Source organism: Adiantum capillus-veneris, chromosome 18 (assembly GCF_014529385.1).
Source record: "Adiantum capillus-veneris isolate H3 chromosome 18, ASM1452938v2, whole genome shotgun sequence".
NCBI lineage: Eukaryota > Viridiplantae > Streptophyta > Polypodiopsida > Polypodiales > Pteridaceae > Adiantum > Adiantum capillus-veneris.
Genome location: NC_140948.1, coordinates 68,329,779 through 68,345,495, shown reverse-complemented (window position 1 = coordinate 68,345,495; position 15,717 = coordinate 68,329,779). Strand labels below are relative to the sequence as shown.

Below are 15,717 nucleotides of genomic sequence, written 5' to 3'. Positions count from 1 at the left end.
TCTGGTTTTACTTTTCAGCATGTTGCCCATTCTTCTTATCGAGCGCGGTTGGACAGATCGTATTTGCTTAATTTGCAACAATATGAGGAATTTGTATGTGAGGTCAACATCGATTACACCTTGCAATTATCGGATCATTACCCTGTTTTGCTGGATGTGAGTTTTGGGTAGACTCGTTGTGATCGGGCTCTTCCCCGGAAACGTCTGCTACTTGTCAATAATGCTTATCTCACACATGAGGTTTTTCGAGGAATGATCTCTGAGGTTATTCCCCCTCTGTTGGTTCATATGCATCTTGATCTTGATGCCGCTTGGTATCGCTTTGTTATGAGAGTGCAAAGTGTTATTTGTGACTATGGCAAGAATTACCTGCAGTGCACTCGAGGGGAAGTCAAAGATGCAAAACATGCTTGTCAACGACTGCAAGAGTTGGCTGATTTGCGGCCTCTGTCTAATTCTGAGATGTCGGAGCTATGTGAAGTCTCTGTGTGTATTCAGCGTAATGACAAGCGAAAGCTTGCTAAATGGAAGACACGTGCCCGTCAACAGGCTTTCATGGATAAAGGTTGTGCTTCAAAGCAATTTTTTAAGCATTTACATCATTCAAGAATCTCACAGGCAATCAAGCGGGTTATGCTTGTGTTTGGACCTCTTCAAAGCAAGAACTTGCAGATGCCATGGTTTTGCATTATCGAGACAGGTGTTTGCTGCTCCTTCTTAGACATCTTTGGCTGCTTGCCATGCGCGTCAATTGATGCTTTCCTTTGTTACTCCGATTGTATCCCCGCAAGATACATGTGGTCTTGAGGACCCCTTCACTGCTTTAGAATTGCATAGTGCGTTGCGTGCTTTGGGCCGTTGGCGGTCTCCCGGCTGGGATGGGCTTACTGTGGAATTTTTCCTTTCCTTCTGGGAGGATCTTGAGCATCCACTGCTTAACATGATTAATGCGGCATGGGAGAAACAAGATTTGCCGATATCTTGGAAAGAAGGTTTACTTAAATTGCTGCCTAAGCAAGCGCTTTGTGAGCGATTCTCTCATTGGCGTTCGATTACTTTGATACCTGTGGTTTATAAGATATTGGCTAAGATACTGGTGCACCGCATTAAGGACCATCTTTTTGCATGACTCCATCACGCTCAATATGGTTTCATTCCACGTCGCCAGATTATGGATAATCTGGCTAATGTTTTGATTGGCATGGAGTACGCTAAGTACACTCAACAAGATGACGTGTTTAGGGTTTGGTCCTAAATTCAACAATGTGGTTTATTTTTTGTATGCATGTAGCACGTCTTCAGGGATATTAGAAGGTGAATTAACTGAATCTTGGCCTCTTGGTTGTTCGGTCAGGCAAGGGTGCCCTCTTAGTGCTCTGTTGTATGATGTTGCTACTCACCCGTTGTTGACTTATCATGATCACTTGACCTCTGTTCAGAGTCTGCATGGTCTGTGGTTACCTTCGGGTCGTACATTCGTTGGCCAGGCTTACGCTGATGATTCCTTCTTTATGCCTCGTAATCAGCAGGCGGATGTCAAGGTGATTATGGAAGCCTTGGAACTGTTTGGCATTGCAGCTGGGCTTAAAGTCAACTTTTGTAAATCGAAGCTTCTGCCTCTCCATTCTTGTGATTGACATAGTCTGTTGTGGCCAGGTGAGATTGTGTCTTGATCACTAGGCATTTGGGTTATCCATTGGATGGAATGTTACTCACTCTCAGAAAGTCGATAAGGTCATGCAACGCTTGAATGTCAAATTGCATTACTGGAAGCTTTCTACTTGGCCCTTGCATGTTCGTCTGCGAATTGTTCAGAGTATCCTGTTGGCATATGTTTAGTTCTTTTTGCCATTGATACATTGGCCTTGCCGATGTCTTGATTCTCTTATGTCGAACATTATGTCCCATTTGTGGCGGACTCATGCTACGAAAAAAGGCTTACGCTTGGTGTCAATGGAGAAGCTTTGCACTCCTAAACGTTTTGGTGGACTTAATATCTTGGATTTGTGCAGACATGTGTTTGCTTGGAAAGCTATGTTGTTGCCCACTCTTGTGCAACAAATTCAGCCTTGGACTTTGATGTTTGCATTCCTCGGTCAGCACGTTGTTACTTTTGCTTTTGGCCATTGGCAACCCTCTCTCTGGGAGGTGGTCTTTGGCAAGATGGAAGGGCACATTCCTGGATGTCCACTTGCTTCCTCTTTAGTATCTGCTTTGAAAGAGGTTATGACGCATTTATCATGGAATCCTCGGCAGGAAAGTGATTGCATCCGATTGTAAAGTCTCCATTGGAGCCGAGCATTCTCTCTTACTTTGGTCGATCGCTCACCTCCTCAGGCTTACTTTCTCTCTGATTGTGGCATTCGTGTGGTTGAGGATGTGGTCGATGAGGCTGGATATACTTTTGAGTTTTCCTTTGCTGCTTGTCGTTTTGGGTTGGGCATGCATTACCGTTAGTTTTGGAGAGAGCTTCAAAGCATGTTGCTCGACTTTTTTGCCTGTTTCACCTTTGCCTGATGGTGATCGCATGTTTGATTGGGCCTTTCAAGAAACGCCTTTTCGAGCTATTTCTGCAGGTCGAATTTATGATGTTCTTCTACCACGACCATGGCTTGATGCTCATTGCAATGCCATTTCGCGTATGCACAAATCTGACCTCTGGTGGAGGAGGCTCCTCTCTGCCTTGTGGAAAAGCCATTTGCCTTTGGAGGAGCGTCTGTTTCTTTGGCGCTGTTTGCTTGGAGTGCTTCCCGTTGGCACTTTTCTTCGGGCGCGTCATATTCGTCCTTCTTCTTGCGTTCGTTGCTCGACTGCAGAAGAGGATATTTGTCACTTGTTGTGGGATTGCTGTGTTACTAGAGACTTCCTTCCCCATATATCGGCGTGTATGCGGCTCCGTTTTCCTGGGCTTTCACAAAAGGTTCTGGGCATTTGGCGTTTTCTCACCGACGTTACAGCGTCTTGCGGTCTTCTTCATGTGGGTCAGATACGGGGCTTTCTGGACCGTGTGGAGTCAGCGTAATGCTTACATGTTCCATCGTACTCATGCGGATCCATTCCCTCTCTTCAGGCTTTCTCTTCGGCAATCGTTACGGTTTGCTTTGGAAGTTGGTGATATCACCTTAGAGATGCATCAGCTTTCATATGAATGTTTTTAGCTATGCTCTACAGATGAGGAGTTCTGTGCTCTTCCCCTTGTATATGATCTTTCCAGTGGATTTTTTTCGCTTTGAGGTTTCCCACTAGTAAATTAATCAATCGATTTACAAAAAAGTGTGTGTGTGTGTGTCTGTGGGAAGGGTGTGTGTGTGTGTGTGAATAAGTTGTTAGTCGCGTGAATTCCCTGCGCACAACAACAGTCATCAGCATCCTCGCCAGCGTGTGTGTGTTGGGGTAAGAGAATCAGAGCAAGCACGTGCAACGATTCAACATTCTCAGAACCCTGGCTGCGCGTTTCTGCCTCCCTGCGCGAATTGCAATCTGCAGGCAGACAGCCCGTGTGGCCAGTAGCCTGCGTGTTCAACTGTTTGACCTCTCTCGCCCAATTGAGTCTGCTCGTCGTTGTCTAGAATTTGAACGACCTGCTGCATCAACAGTGTTGGGCAATTTACAGTTAGGGGCAGTTTACAGTATTCCTGGCAAAGTTTTCATCACATGTATGAGTTCTGTGGAGATGTACATATTTCTAAGGTTCCTGTAAATAGTTAAATTGACAAAATACCCAAAAAAAAGTCTTGCTTTAGTTTTCGGTTGTGGTCTAGTTAATGCATGTCAGAGTTCCCGTGCGTCTTGAAGCGTCATAAAGCCATGGAAAGTGTTTTGGAAAGTGCTTCTGAAATTAAACCTTGTCTGTATGAAGATTTCGAAGAGGCCCGGAAAGCTTGGAATGGTCAGACACCTGCTCTTGAGGTGCGAATTCCAGTGCAAGACCTAATATATCTTTGTTTTGTACTGTTGCTAGGTTATCTTGTTACTCTGACTTGGGTATCAGATCCACCACTTTGTAACTTTCGGGTCTCATAGATCATTATGGCCTTTTGAAGACGTTAATATAACATTTCATTTCTCTCTCTCTCTCTCTCTCTCTCTCTCTCTCTCTCTCTCTCTCTCTCTCTCTCTCTCTCCAGGCGAGAGAGAGAGAGAGAGAGAGAGAGAGAGAGAGAGAGAAATGAAATGTTATATTAACGTCTTCAAAAGGCCATAATGATCTATGAGACCCGAAAGTTACAAAGTGGTGGATCTGATACCAAGTCAGAGTAACAAGATAACCTAGCAACATTACAAAACAAAGATATATACTATGGGGTCCTAAGTTGGTTGATGTGAGCCAAGCAAAAAACTAAGCAAAAAATGGGTGGCTTGTTGGGATAGCTGAATCACAAGAGATCTAGCATTGGTCGTTGGCGAATCTCATCAATTTCCTCCATGGTTAGTAGTCTGACCGGGCGTCATGCATGCCTGGCCAGCGTGCTCCGAATTTTCTGTCATAGCCTCCATCGATGCTATGTAGTTCTTCGCAGTCACGGGCGCCTGGATTTCCCCAGTTCAATCGCTCGGTCAATCAGTGTGCCTCTGGTGTGAGACGAGGCGGAGCTCTGTTGTGGGAGTGGCTCTTGCGGCTGTCCCGTGTCTGCTCTGAAGAAGTCTGTGATCCGTCTTTGAGACTGGCTAGCCTCGCCATTCATCAGGCTATTCTGTGTCTGCACAGCTCGAGCAAGAACAAACCAAGACATCTCTGATCTTCGTATCCCATAACTCTTGAGAGTGGTCCAAAACCCTCTTTGAACATGCAATGGAAGCGGCCTCGTATCTCGTAGTAGACGGGGCAGCGGCATGTATAGTGTAGCTCTGTCTCAGGTTCCATGTTACACAAGGGGCATGTCCTGTCCTCTGCTGGTACTCCGCTGTATCTCCCAGTCTCAATCCGCAACTGGTGAGAAGATGTGCGTAACTGGCCAATAGCACATCGTATCCCATGAGACAAGTGGGTATCCATGTATCTGGGTCTCGCCACAAAACTATCTTCCGTAAGCTGGAGAAGGTGGTCTTTGTAGAAAGCCATCTTCGTGCCCAATTCCTGTGCTGGTTGTATCCATGTCCTCCTGGTGTCTAGCTGGGTCAGGTCTTGGCTGATGAGGTTGGTGATCTCTGACCGTGTGAGAGTGAGAGATGGTGCATCTAATGAGTAATGGAATGGTGGCAGCCTGTCTATGCTGAACCCATGTGCCTGAACCATAATGTCATCTCCCCATACCAGCATGTTGTATGTCCTTGTATGGCTAACTGTCGAGAGGATTCAAGTGCTATGGGAGCATATCTGTCTCTAGGAAGTTCCCATGTGCGGTTTATGAAGGAGACTGATCTGGTGAGCGCCTCCACCACAAGTGGGGGGGCCGCTAGCTCTGCTCGGATAATGGCCCGTGGTACTGATGCCTTGGCTCTAATGAGCCGCGAGATCATAGAGACGAGAGGTTTCTCCATGTTCCCCCATCCGTCTGAGCGACCCGGCCTCCCGTGGTGATCCAGTGAAGGTCCCCATATCTCGGTTCCATAGAGCAATGCTGAAGCTACCAAAGTGTCGAAGAGCCAGAGCTTCGTCCGGGGCTCCTGAAATTGAACCTGCGAACACATCCTCTCCAATCTACCCAATGCTGCGTGGGCTCTAGTAAGTCTGGTCTCTGCTGCTCTTCTGAGTGAGAATGCAGGTCCGCTAAAAACCCCTCCAAGGTAAGTGTAAGCGTCTGTGTACTCCACAGTCTCCTTGCCGTATGTGAATGTAGGTGCTGACCTCCTGATCCACTGTGGGGTGGTATTAAACACCATAACCTTGGTTTTACCCAGGTTGACAGACAAACCACTTTTGTGGGCAAACGTATGCAAAGCATCCAATTGACGTTGCATTCCCTCTGGGGATTCGGAGATCAACACTGTCATCAGCATATAACAAAAGTGGAATCCATGTCCCTGCCAATTGAGCACCTTTATCCCCATCGCTGTCAATGTAGTCAGAAACCTCATCCACATACATACCGAAAAGAGTAGAAGTATGGTAGATAGAGTGGGGGAGGGGGGGCGGGGGTTTTATTTATTTAAAAAAAAAAAAAAAGAAGTCCCTACGCGTAGAAGAAGGGGGGGACATCCTACGCATTAAAATTTTGGGGGGGGGGGCAACCCTACGCGTAGAGGAAGGGGGGGGTTCATCCTACGTGTAGCATGTGGGGAGGGGCGGGGGGCTGCTTTTCCTCACTCACGCGCCTCGGCGGGGCTGCAGGAGAAGCGAGGGGGGGCGGGTTTGCAGAGGCAACGCGAGGGGGGGGAGGCGGCAGGAGTTCCACTGCAGGCGGGCACAGCAGCGCTGCGCACGGGGGGCAGCGAGGGAGCAGCGAGCAGGGCAGCGGGAGCAGAGCGAGCGAGCAGGGCAGCGGGGACAGCAGCAAGCACAGAGAGAGAGAGAGAGAGAGAGAGAGAGAGAGAGAGAGAGAGAGAGAGAGAGAGAGAGAGAGAGGTCTATGCTGGAGTTGTGGGCGACACATACGAAGGGGAGAGAGAGAGGGCGAGAAGCAGCGGGTTTTCACCGACAGAGAGAGAGAGAGAGAGAGAGAGAGAGAGAGAGAGAGAGAGAGAGAGAGAGAGAGAGAGAGAGAGAGAGAGAGAAATGAAATGAAATGAAATGTTATATTAACGTCTTCAAAAGGCCAAAATGACCTATGAGACCAATCAGTTACAAAATAGTGAATCTAATACCATGTCTGGGTACAAAAGAACTAGAAAAGAACTAGAAGTGGAACAAAATACTACTACTACTACTACAATCTAAAACTACGTGGGTGTAGCAGCTGATACAATAGGTACCCGGTAAACTGGAAGTAACAGTGTGTGAAACAAAGATGGAAGAAATGGTGAGGATCCATCCTCATCTGCACTCTGGATGTCGAGAGAGTATGGCTCGAATCTTCTGTTGTAGTCTCCGTCGATGCTGTGTAGCTCCTCTCCTCAGTCGCGGTCGTCTGTATCTCTGTAGCTCCAATGCTCGGTCGATGAGAGTGCCAGTAGTGGTCGAATGAGTGTTGGACGAGCTCTGCAGTGGTGGCTGCTCCTCTAGCTGTCCCATATCTAGTGAAAAGAAATCTGTAATGTGTCTCTGGGACTGCCTCTCTCTAGCTCTCCCCAGTAAAGTGTCTCTATACCTGTGTAACTCAAGTAGATATAGTCCAAGACATCTCTGATCCTCATAACTCATGACCCTAGATAGAGGACCAAAACCCTCTCTGAATAAGCAGTGGAAACGCCCCCGTATCTCATAGAACACTGTGCAATGACATATGTAGTGCAACTCTGTCTCTGGCTCTCTCTGGCATAATCGGCATATCCTGCTGTCTGCTGGTATCCCTCTGAATCTACCAGTCTCAATCTCGAGCTGATGTGAGGATGTGCGTATCTGACCAATGGCACAACGCAAACCATGAGACATATGTGTGTCCATGTAGCTGGGTCGAATCACAAACCCATCTCCTGTGAGGTGGAGAAGATGCTCTCTATAGAAAGCCATCTTCGTGCTCAACTCCTGAGGCGGCTCTATCCATGTCCTCCTGGTGTCGAGCTGGGTCAGGTCCTGACGAATGAGTCTAGTGATCTCCACCCGTGTAAGAGACAGCGAGGGTGCCTGAAGAGAATACTGGAAAGGGGGCAACCTGTCCATGGTGAAGCCATGCGTCTGAAACCATGAAGTCATCTGTGCATACCAGCATGAAGTGTCCCCCTGTAGAGCTAACTGTCTGGAAGACTCAAGGGCCAGTCTAGCATATCTGTCTCTAGTAGTATCCCATAGGCTGTGCACAAAGGACACTGATCTGGTAAGCGCCTCAATCTCCATGGGGGGGGCAGCTAGCTCTGCTCGAATGATCGCGTGAGGTACGGAGGCCTTGGCTCTAATCAATCGGGAGATCATAGATACCAAGGGCCTCTCCATACGTCTCCAACCATCCTGGCCTACAGAAGGTCCCCATACCTGTACCCCATACATCATAGCTGAGGCTACTAAAGTATCAAAGAGCCATAACTTTGTCCGAGGTTCCTGGAACTGAACCTGCGAACACATCCTCTCCAAGCCTCCCAAGGCCGCATAAGCTCTGGTCAGTCTAGTCTCTGCTGCTCTCCCCAAAGAAAACCTCGGCCCAGTGAAGACTATCCCAAGGTAAGTGTATGCATCTGTATACTCCACAATCTCTTGACCATACGTGAAGGTCGGTGCCGATCTCCTGATCCATTGCGGTGTGGTGTTAAATACCATGACCTTGGTTTTACCAAGGTTTACAGACAATCCACTATCCTCTGCAAAACTGTGTAATGCATCCAACTGTCGCTGCATACCCTCTGGTGAGTCAGAGATCAAGACAATATCATCAGCATATAACAACAATGGGATCCACGTCCCTGCCAGCTGGTCACCTCTATCACCCTCTCTGTCAATGTAATCAGACACCTCATCAACATACATACCAAATAGAGTAGGAGACAATGGGCAACCCTGTTTCACCCCGATAGTGGAGTGAACTAAGTCAGATATCCCCTCTGGGGTGCGTACATGTCCCATCACTGATCTGTATAAAGCCATAATCCCCCAAATCAACACTGTGGGCACCCCCATCTCCTGCAGTCTGCGCATCAGTCGAGCTCTCGGTACCATGTCAAATGCTTTGCGGAAATCCACAAAGCTACAATAAATCCGTCTCCCATGTGACCTGCCCTCCTCAATGATAGCTCTGAGTGTCAGAATATGGTCAAGAGTGGAGAAACCCCTCCTGAAACCTGCCTGTCCCTTTGCCCGTACACCCTCACCCTCTACCCAGTTACTCAACTGCTGCTCAATAATGGATGCATACAATCGTGCCAGTGTGTGTCCAACCATAATAGTGCGGTAATTTCCAGGCTCTGTAGGATCACCTGCCTTGAATATAGGCACAATAGTAGACAACCTCCAAGTCTCAGGTAATCCCTCACACATGGCACGATTGAACAACACTGCAAGAACCTCCATCAGCATATCCCTAGCATGTATAAAGTGCTCCGCTACTAGACCGTCATGATCGTAAGCCCTCCTGGTCCTCATCCTGTCAATGGCTCTCTTTACCATCTCAGTGGTAAAGAAGGTGCTCGTAGGTGGACATGGCTCTGTAGGATCTGGAAGGGGATCCTGCCCAGGAACCGTATATAACGATGTCGCATACTGGCCCCACACATCAGGAGAAGTAATCACTGGGGGAGGGGAGTGCTCATGGAAGAGTCGCCATGCCTCGCCTGAGTCTCTACTCAAGAACAACTGATACAAGTCTCGCTCCATCTGGGCCAGGTAAGCTCGTTTCTTCTTTCGCACAAGGCGCCGGAAAGCAATCCGCGACTGTCTGTAGGTGATGACTCCTAAATGAAGATCCCTCTGAAGCTGGGCTCTCATCTCTCTGCACTCCTCATCATACCAACTATTCTGGGGCATGCTCCCAGAATGTCGCCTCCGATCCGGTTGAGTGTGTGGGTATGCCTCTGATGCTGCATCATGTAGTGTCTCAGTCAGTAAAGTAGTGCACTCCTCTACTGAGAGGCCTGGAGCAACTGTGCATAGACGATCCCAGATCGCCTCTGTATAAACTGAGTCAGTCTCTGGTGTAAATGTATAACGGGTGTGTGACCTGCCTCCTGATTTCTGGGCTGTACTAAACTGAAAAGATACGGACAGTGTCAAGAGAGCATGATCCACTGCTACGCCCACTGGTCTGGCTCCCACTGTGAAATCCTGAATACAAGGAATAAAGCTCGGCTGTGTCATAACATAGTCCACTGTACTGGCCCCATGTCTGTGTGGAAAGAATGTGAAGCCTGCTGCTCGAGGAAACCGCTGTAAGCCATTAAGTATGGCTAGCCCATGTGTAGTCGTCATCTCCGTGAGGTATCTCCCATACTCAGTCTGCTCTCTGTCATGTGAGCATCTGTCAAACCCCAGCTCACCCACATCCAACTCTCTAAGCATCTCATCTGAAGTGTCGTAGAAGACTGTCTGACAGTTGCCCGTTCGAGCATTGAAGTCTCCTAGGAGGATGATATCACCATCCCTAGAAAACTCCCATATATCATCATCTAGAATTGAGAAAGGCGACTGCCCTCTGGATACAGCATATACTGACGTACTGGGGGGGAAGTAACATATAGCAATATATAGAAATCGACCTGTGTCAGCTCTCAGCCTCACCCACATGTATCTAGCCTGATCATTTCTCCGTACAATATGTAGTAGTGGCTGTAGCTCCTCCCTAAACAACACCGCTACTCCTCCTGAACCTCTACTCCCATGCTCAGATCTCGTGACTGTTCTGTGGGCTGTCTCCCATTTGTATCCCACCACATGTGGCAACAGTTGGCCAGGGGCCTGGTGAGTCTCTGAAAAGAAAACAATGTCCTTGTCTCTGAAACTGTCCTCAAAGGCACCAACATCCAACCTCATAGACCCATTACAATTCCAAGTCGCCATCCTCAATGTGGTCCCATAGGTCTCGCACCGTCATGTAGAGCGCCGCTCTACAATCACCACCCGACCATCTCTGTAAAAGGCCATCTTCCCCTTCTCCCTTGCCGCTTGAATCTCGGGCATTACTTCTCTCATATGCGCAAGTTGTGAGAGAGTGAGGTCATCGCCTAAGAAAATACCTGTCTTCTTGAGAGTAGGTCTCTTCCTCAAGAATTCCTTCTTCTCTTCCAATGAAGGGAAGCGTAGTATGAGAGCTCTTTCCTTTGAAGATTCTCCGGGGCCCTCACTCTTCTTGCCCACTCTCCATGCCTTTGTGTGTGAAGGCTTCTCCACCCCCATCATTGATGTGAGGCTTGTGACCTCTTTTTCCACATTGTTTATGTCCTTGAGGCCGGTTACCCTCACATGTAGAGCCCGCACCCTCCTTCTTTGTTCCTCTTCGAGGGTCATGTTGATAAGAGTGGGTGTACAAGGAGCTTCCTTACCTTTCCCTTTCTTGGCAACCTCAATCCATTTTTCGGCCTCCTCTACTTTCTTTTGCGTTTCGGATATGACCGCGGCCCATGACTTCTTCTCCTCATTGATGTTGTCAATTTCTTCCCTCAAAGAGGGTTGAAATTCCCCCTCTTCAAGCCCATTTTTTGACCGTGTTTCCAACACTTCTTTGTGGAGGTCCAAAATGCTATTCTCCAACGTGGCGATCTTGTTGAGAAGATGATCCTTCTCGTCCTTCCACCTCTTCTCCTTTTCTTCATTTTCTCGGAGGAAAACGGTCTTCGCGTTCCTCCAATCTTCCATCTCTTTTCTCCATGCTTTCATTTCCAATTCAATGATGGAAATTCGTTTGGAGTGAAGCATATATTTGAGTTTGCTTGTTGCCATAGGTGAGGTTGGGGATGACATGAGAGAGAGAGAGAGAGAAGAGAGGATTGATGTTTCTAAAGTGTAGAAAATGCAGCAAACCCTAAAACGCAGATCTGTCCAACAACCCCAAAAAAAAAGAAAAAAAAAAAAAAAAAAAAAAAAAAATCGCGAACCCTAAAATACAGGTCGCGAGCCCTAAAAACAGGTCGCGAACCCTAAAATACAGCAGCGAACCCTAAACGAAAGCATGGTAAAGAGAGAGAGAGAGATGGCGTGGAGAGAGAGAGAGAGAGAGAGAGAGAGAGAGAGAGAGAGAGAGAGAGAGAGAGAGAGAGAGAGAGAGAGATGCCTTTGCATAGGCAATAAGAGTTGATGCTTGTATGTTGCCAATAACTCTGTCTTCTTTAACTGTAGACCTTCCTTTCTCCTTGTTTTTTGTTGAGTTCAGAGGTTCTGGCTTCTTGATGAGTATTTTGTCAGCTGTTTTCCTGTTTTCATTCACTCCGACATGCATTAATGCGTCGACATCTGTTTCTTCTATCTGATTTGAGGGATCAGCTGAAGTATTCACTTGTTTAAGCTCGTTGTCCTCTTGGAGTGATCCATTCTCCATGTAGTAAACACGATCACATACTTCAAGAGCTGTTTTGTTATGGGTAACTATGACAACAGTCCTCCCTTTTAAAACACCATTGAGGACATGATTAATCAAATGCTTTGCTGTAGGAATGTCAACTGCAGCTAAAGGGTCATCCAAAAAAACAATTGGAGCTGCACTGTAGCACGCTCGGGCAAGACTAATACGTGCTTTCTGGCCTCCACTCAAATTGATACCTTTGTCCCCCTGAAATCAAGGGCATCAAGTATGGAGAAAAGTAAGAAACTCAATTCAGAGAACAGAGTGACCGCAAAAGAGGTGAAAACAAAGTAAACTTGTTTCTTTTCAATGTACATCCAAGTTGAATACAGCTAAGATCGTTGGCTTTAGACGTCCCTTACACAAGAGAGGCCTGCTGCATGCCTTCTCCGCCATTGACTTGTGGAAATCTCCTCCATTGGTGCAACATCTAAAGATTTCTTTTCAACTTCTTTTGAGTAAAAAACTAAATCTAAGACAAGATTGCTAGAAAACCAGCCCGTGAATCAAAAGACAAAAGACGCTCCAGTTCCTTTTCGTGTAAACGAGTTCCAAAGTTATATCGTTAAGGCTTCTTGCAACATATCATGTAGAATGTGGACTATAAATTGGAGCATGCGCCAACTTTAAAAATGGGTTGAGCTTCGTAGTAAAAAGGAGCTGCCCCTGGAAAGAGCATTGGCAAAGAGCATTTTATAAGCAAGGTAGATGAAGACTTGAAGAAGCCCTTCAAGTTTGTGACATTTTGTTGTGCTGATGACTTTATAGAACTCTCCAGAATCTCAACTTCCTACATGAGAGTAAATTGGTTTTCTGTGAAATACTATCATAAACACAACACAACTCCCGTTGAACTTGAAGGCTGTTACGATTTCTGATGAGAAATTTGTGGAATTGCCAAATTAGTATTTGACCCCCTTAGTTACCCATTTAAAAAGGAAATCAAAAAATGTCATTTACAAAATGCTTTTCAAATAATGATTATACCCACATTCCTGTAAGCCATCTAAAGAGGCACATAATAGTTTCACTCAACTGAAAGAGAGGAAACTATATTACTTGAGGACAGGCATGCCTTGAGTAAAATTAATTTAGGTTTCTAGTTTCCTTCAAAGGTACAGAACCGTTTGTTTTTTATTTCTAATTACATTCAAAGATACAAAACCCTTCTTGAGCTCATCCAGATCAAAAAATTTTAAAAAGTGTGTGAAAAGTTGCTAGTCATAAAGAGCATGATGTTGTGTTAAGAATCAAGTGATTTCAAGCAGTTCAAAGGACTTAGTTGTCCCACAGATATGCATAGTCAACACAAACTCAAATGAATTTTAAATGCTTACAATGTTCGCACATGAAAATTCAATTCACGATCGAAGGCCTTAAACAACTATATACAGCTGCTCACCACAAGCGAACTTTTGGCTTCCTCAACTATATACAGCTGCAAACCATCTCAACACCAAATGCTACGTCATTGAGATCTTTAGACCCCAACAGAGCTTGCTTGTTGTGGACTTTGGACACAGTTCATTCAAATCTCAGTAAACCCCTATAGTTGATTCAAAACAATATCTACTTGATCTGCAACACAGTTTGTATATTTACATTTTTGATACTTTCCCAGCTCAATGTTTCCTAGATATTCCAATCACAACCATTAAGAGTTCAATACGTTACTATCCTCATTCGATGATTGCCTTTCTATAGTAAACAATTCTGGTCTTATAGTTAAAAGACAACTTCTAAAATGGGCCAATCTAGTATACAGTTAAAATTCAATCCTTTCCTATATAAAATTCTTTTACTCAAGATAATTCAGGTGCGGATGTGAAATAAAGAAGAGGAGATAGAAGACATACAATCTTTGTGTCATGGCCTCCAGCAAATAGTGAAATGTCATGCTCCAGGGCACATGCTGCAATTACCCTTTGATAGCGTTCTGGGTCAAAAGGACTTGTGAAAACAATGTTTTGTCGGATGGTATTATTCAAAATCCACAGCTGCTGAGGCACATAGGCAATGGTATCTTGAACAAAAGTACTTCCTCTCAAGCACTGGAGAAAAAACACATAAATAATTGAGTAACGTCATAATATGACACTTGCTTCTCAAATTAGGAGGAAGAAAACACAGCAAAGGAACTCAGAAGAGATTTAGTGCCTAACATGGACGAATTCCCACTCATTACCTGCATTTCCCCTAGTATCCCAAGCAATAGGGAGCTCTTTCCACTTCCAACTGGGCCATAGATAGAAACCAACTTCCCTTTTTCAACTGAGAAATTGACAATCCTCACGACTAAATCAACTTCAAATCGATCACGTCCAGAAGGATAGTCGTCAAGTCTCAAATCATGAGCATCTGCCCCAATATCCTTCTCAACTGCAATGTGCATTTTTCCACTACCCTTATTGCACATAAGATTTCAACACATCAAAAGCCAACTGACTATAAATTTCCATTTGACCATCTGACTGTGGATGAAAAGCGGATAAAAAATTCAACTTTGTGCCAAAATTTTCAAAGAGTGCATGCCAAAAGTTGGACGTAAACTTAACATCCCTATCTGAAACAATGGACTTTGGCAAACCACAGAGGGGGTACCAATGCTTTATGAACAATCGTGCAACATCTTGTGCAGTAACTGTGGCCTTACAAGGAATTAACATGTAGAATTTGCTGAAACGATCAACAATAGTTAAACATTGAGTGTTCCTTGAATGCTAACTTGGTGGTAAGTTAGTCACAAAATCCATAGAGATATCCTGAAAAGGTCCCTCGGGAATAGGCAGCAGAAGCAAGAGGCCTTGCTGCTTACCCCGAGGAGCTTTTACTTTTTGACATATAAGCAATGTGTGACATAACTAAACACATATTTTCGCATTTTAGGCCAATAGAAAAATCGTTCAATCTTTTCCAATGTGGTGTTCATGTCTCTGTGCCCACCCGTAAGAGAGTCATGTGCATCATGCAATATGGCTGGCCTGAGAGAGGGCAACACACATAGACACTGACAAAAAAATAACAATCCATCACGAATGAGATAGTTGCTAGGCCCTTGGGAAGCAAGAGCCTGCAACCAATACTTACCAAACTCCGAATCTGCATATTGATTCTTCATGCTGTCAAAAGACTCACCTTGTATAGAAAATGTGGTTCTTGACTCAAGAGCCAAAATCTATCCTTTGCGACTCAACGCATCTACAACAGGGTTAGCTTTTTCAGGCACATACTCAATCAAACCTCCAAATTGCTCAAAAAATTGTGACCACCGCGCTTGGCGATCACTCCAATGTGCACTAGGCATAGACTGTAGCCACTTGAGGGCTTGATGATCTGTGCGTATTGTAAACTCTCTACCATACAAAAAATGCTTCCAATGCTTAAGAGAGTGAATGATAGACAAAAGTTCTTTATCATAAACTGAATAATTCTTTTCCGCACTATTGAGCTTCCGGCTAAGAAAAGCTACTGGGCGACCATGCTGCTGGAGCACAACGCCTATGGTGACATTGCTCGCATCCGTCCATACCTCAAAGGGATCATCCCAAGAGGCAAGGATAAGACACGGTGCTTCTGTCACCGCAACCTTGAGAGCTGCGAAAGCCTCAATGGCTGCCTCGGGCAAGTCTACGCGCTGACGGTGAGTCTTTACCCCTTTCAAAACATCAGTCATAGGTACAGCAATGCGTGCAAAATTCTA

The 15,717-nt window shown here is 45.7% G+C and overlaps 1 protein-coding gene across 1 annotated transcript in view; it reads right to left on the bottom strand.

Moving 5' to 3' along the window:
* The window catches only part of LOC147435838 (ABC transporter C family member 13-like), a 74,930-nt gene extending 60,508 nt beyond the window's left edge, over positions 1 to 14,422 (bottom strand). The window contains exons 1-2 of the mRNA XM_086488056.1: positions 14,203 to 14,422; positions 13,874 to 14,068 (exon numbers count right to left, since the gene is read on the bottom strand). Coding sequence (XP_086344182.1) covers positions 13,874 to 14,068; positions 14,203 to 14,409 — 402 coding nt within the window. The 5' untranslated portion in view covers positions 14,410 to 14,422. The remainder of the gene's footprint in view (positions 1 to 13,873; positions 14,069 to 14,202) is intronic.
* Positions 14,423 to 15,717: the final 1,295 nt, after the last annotated feature.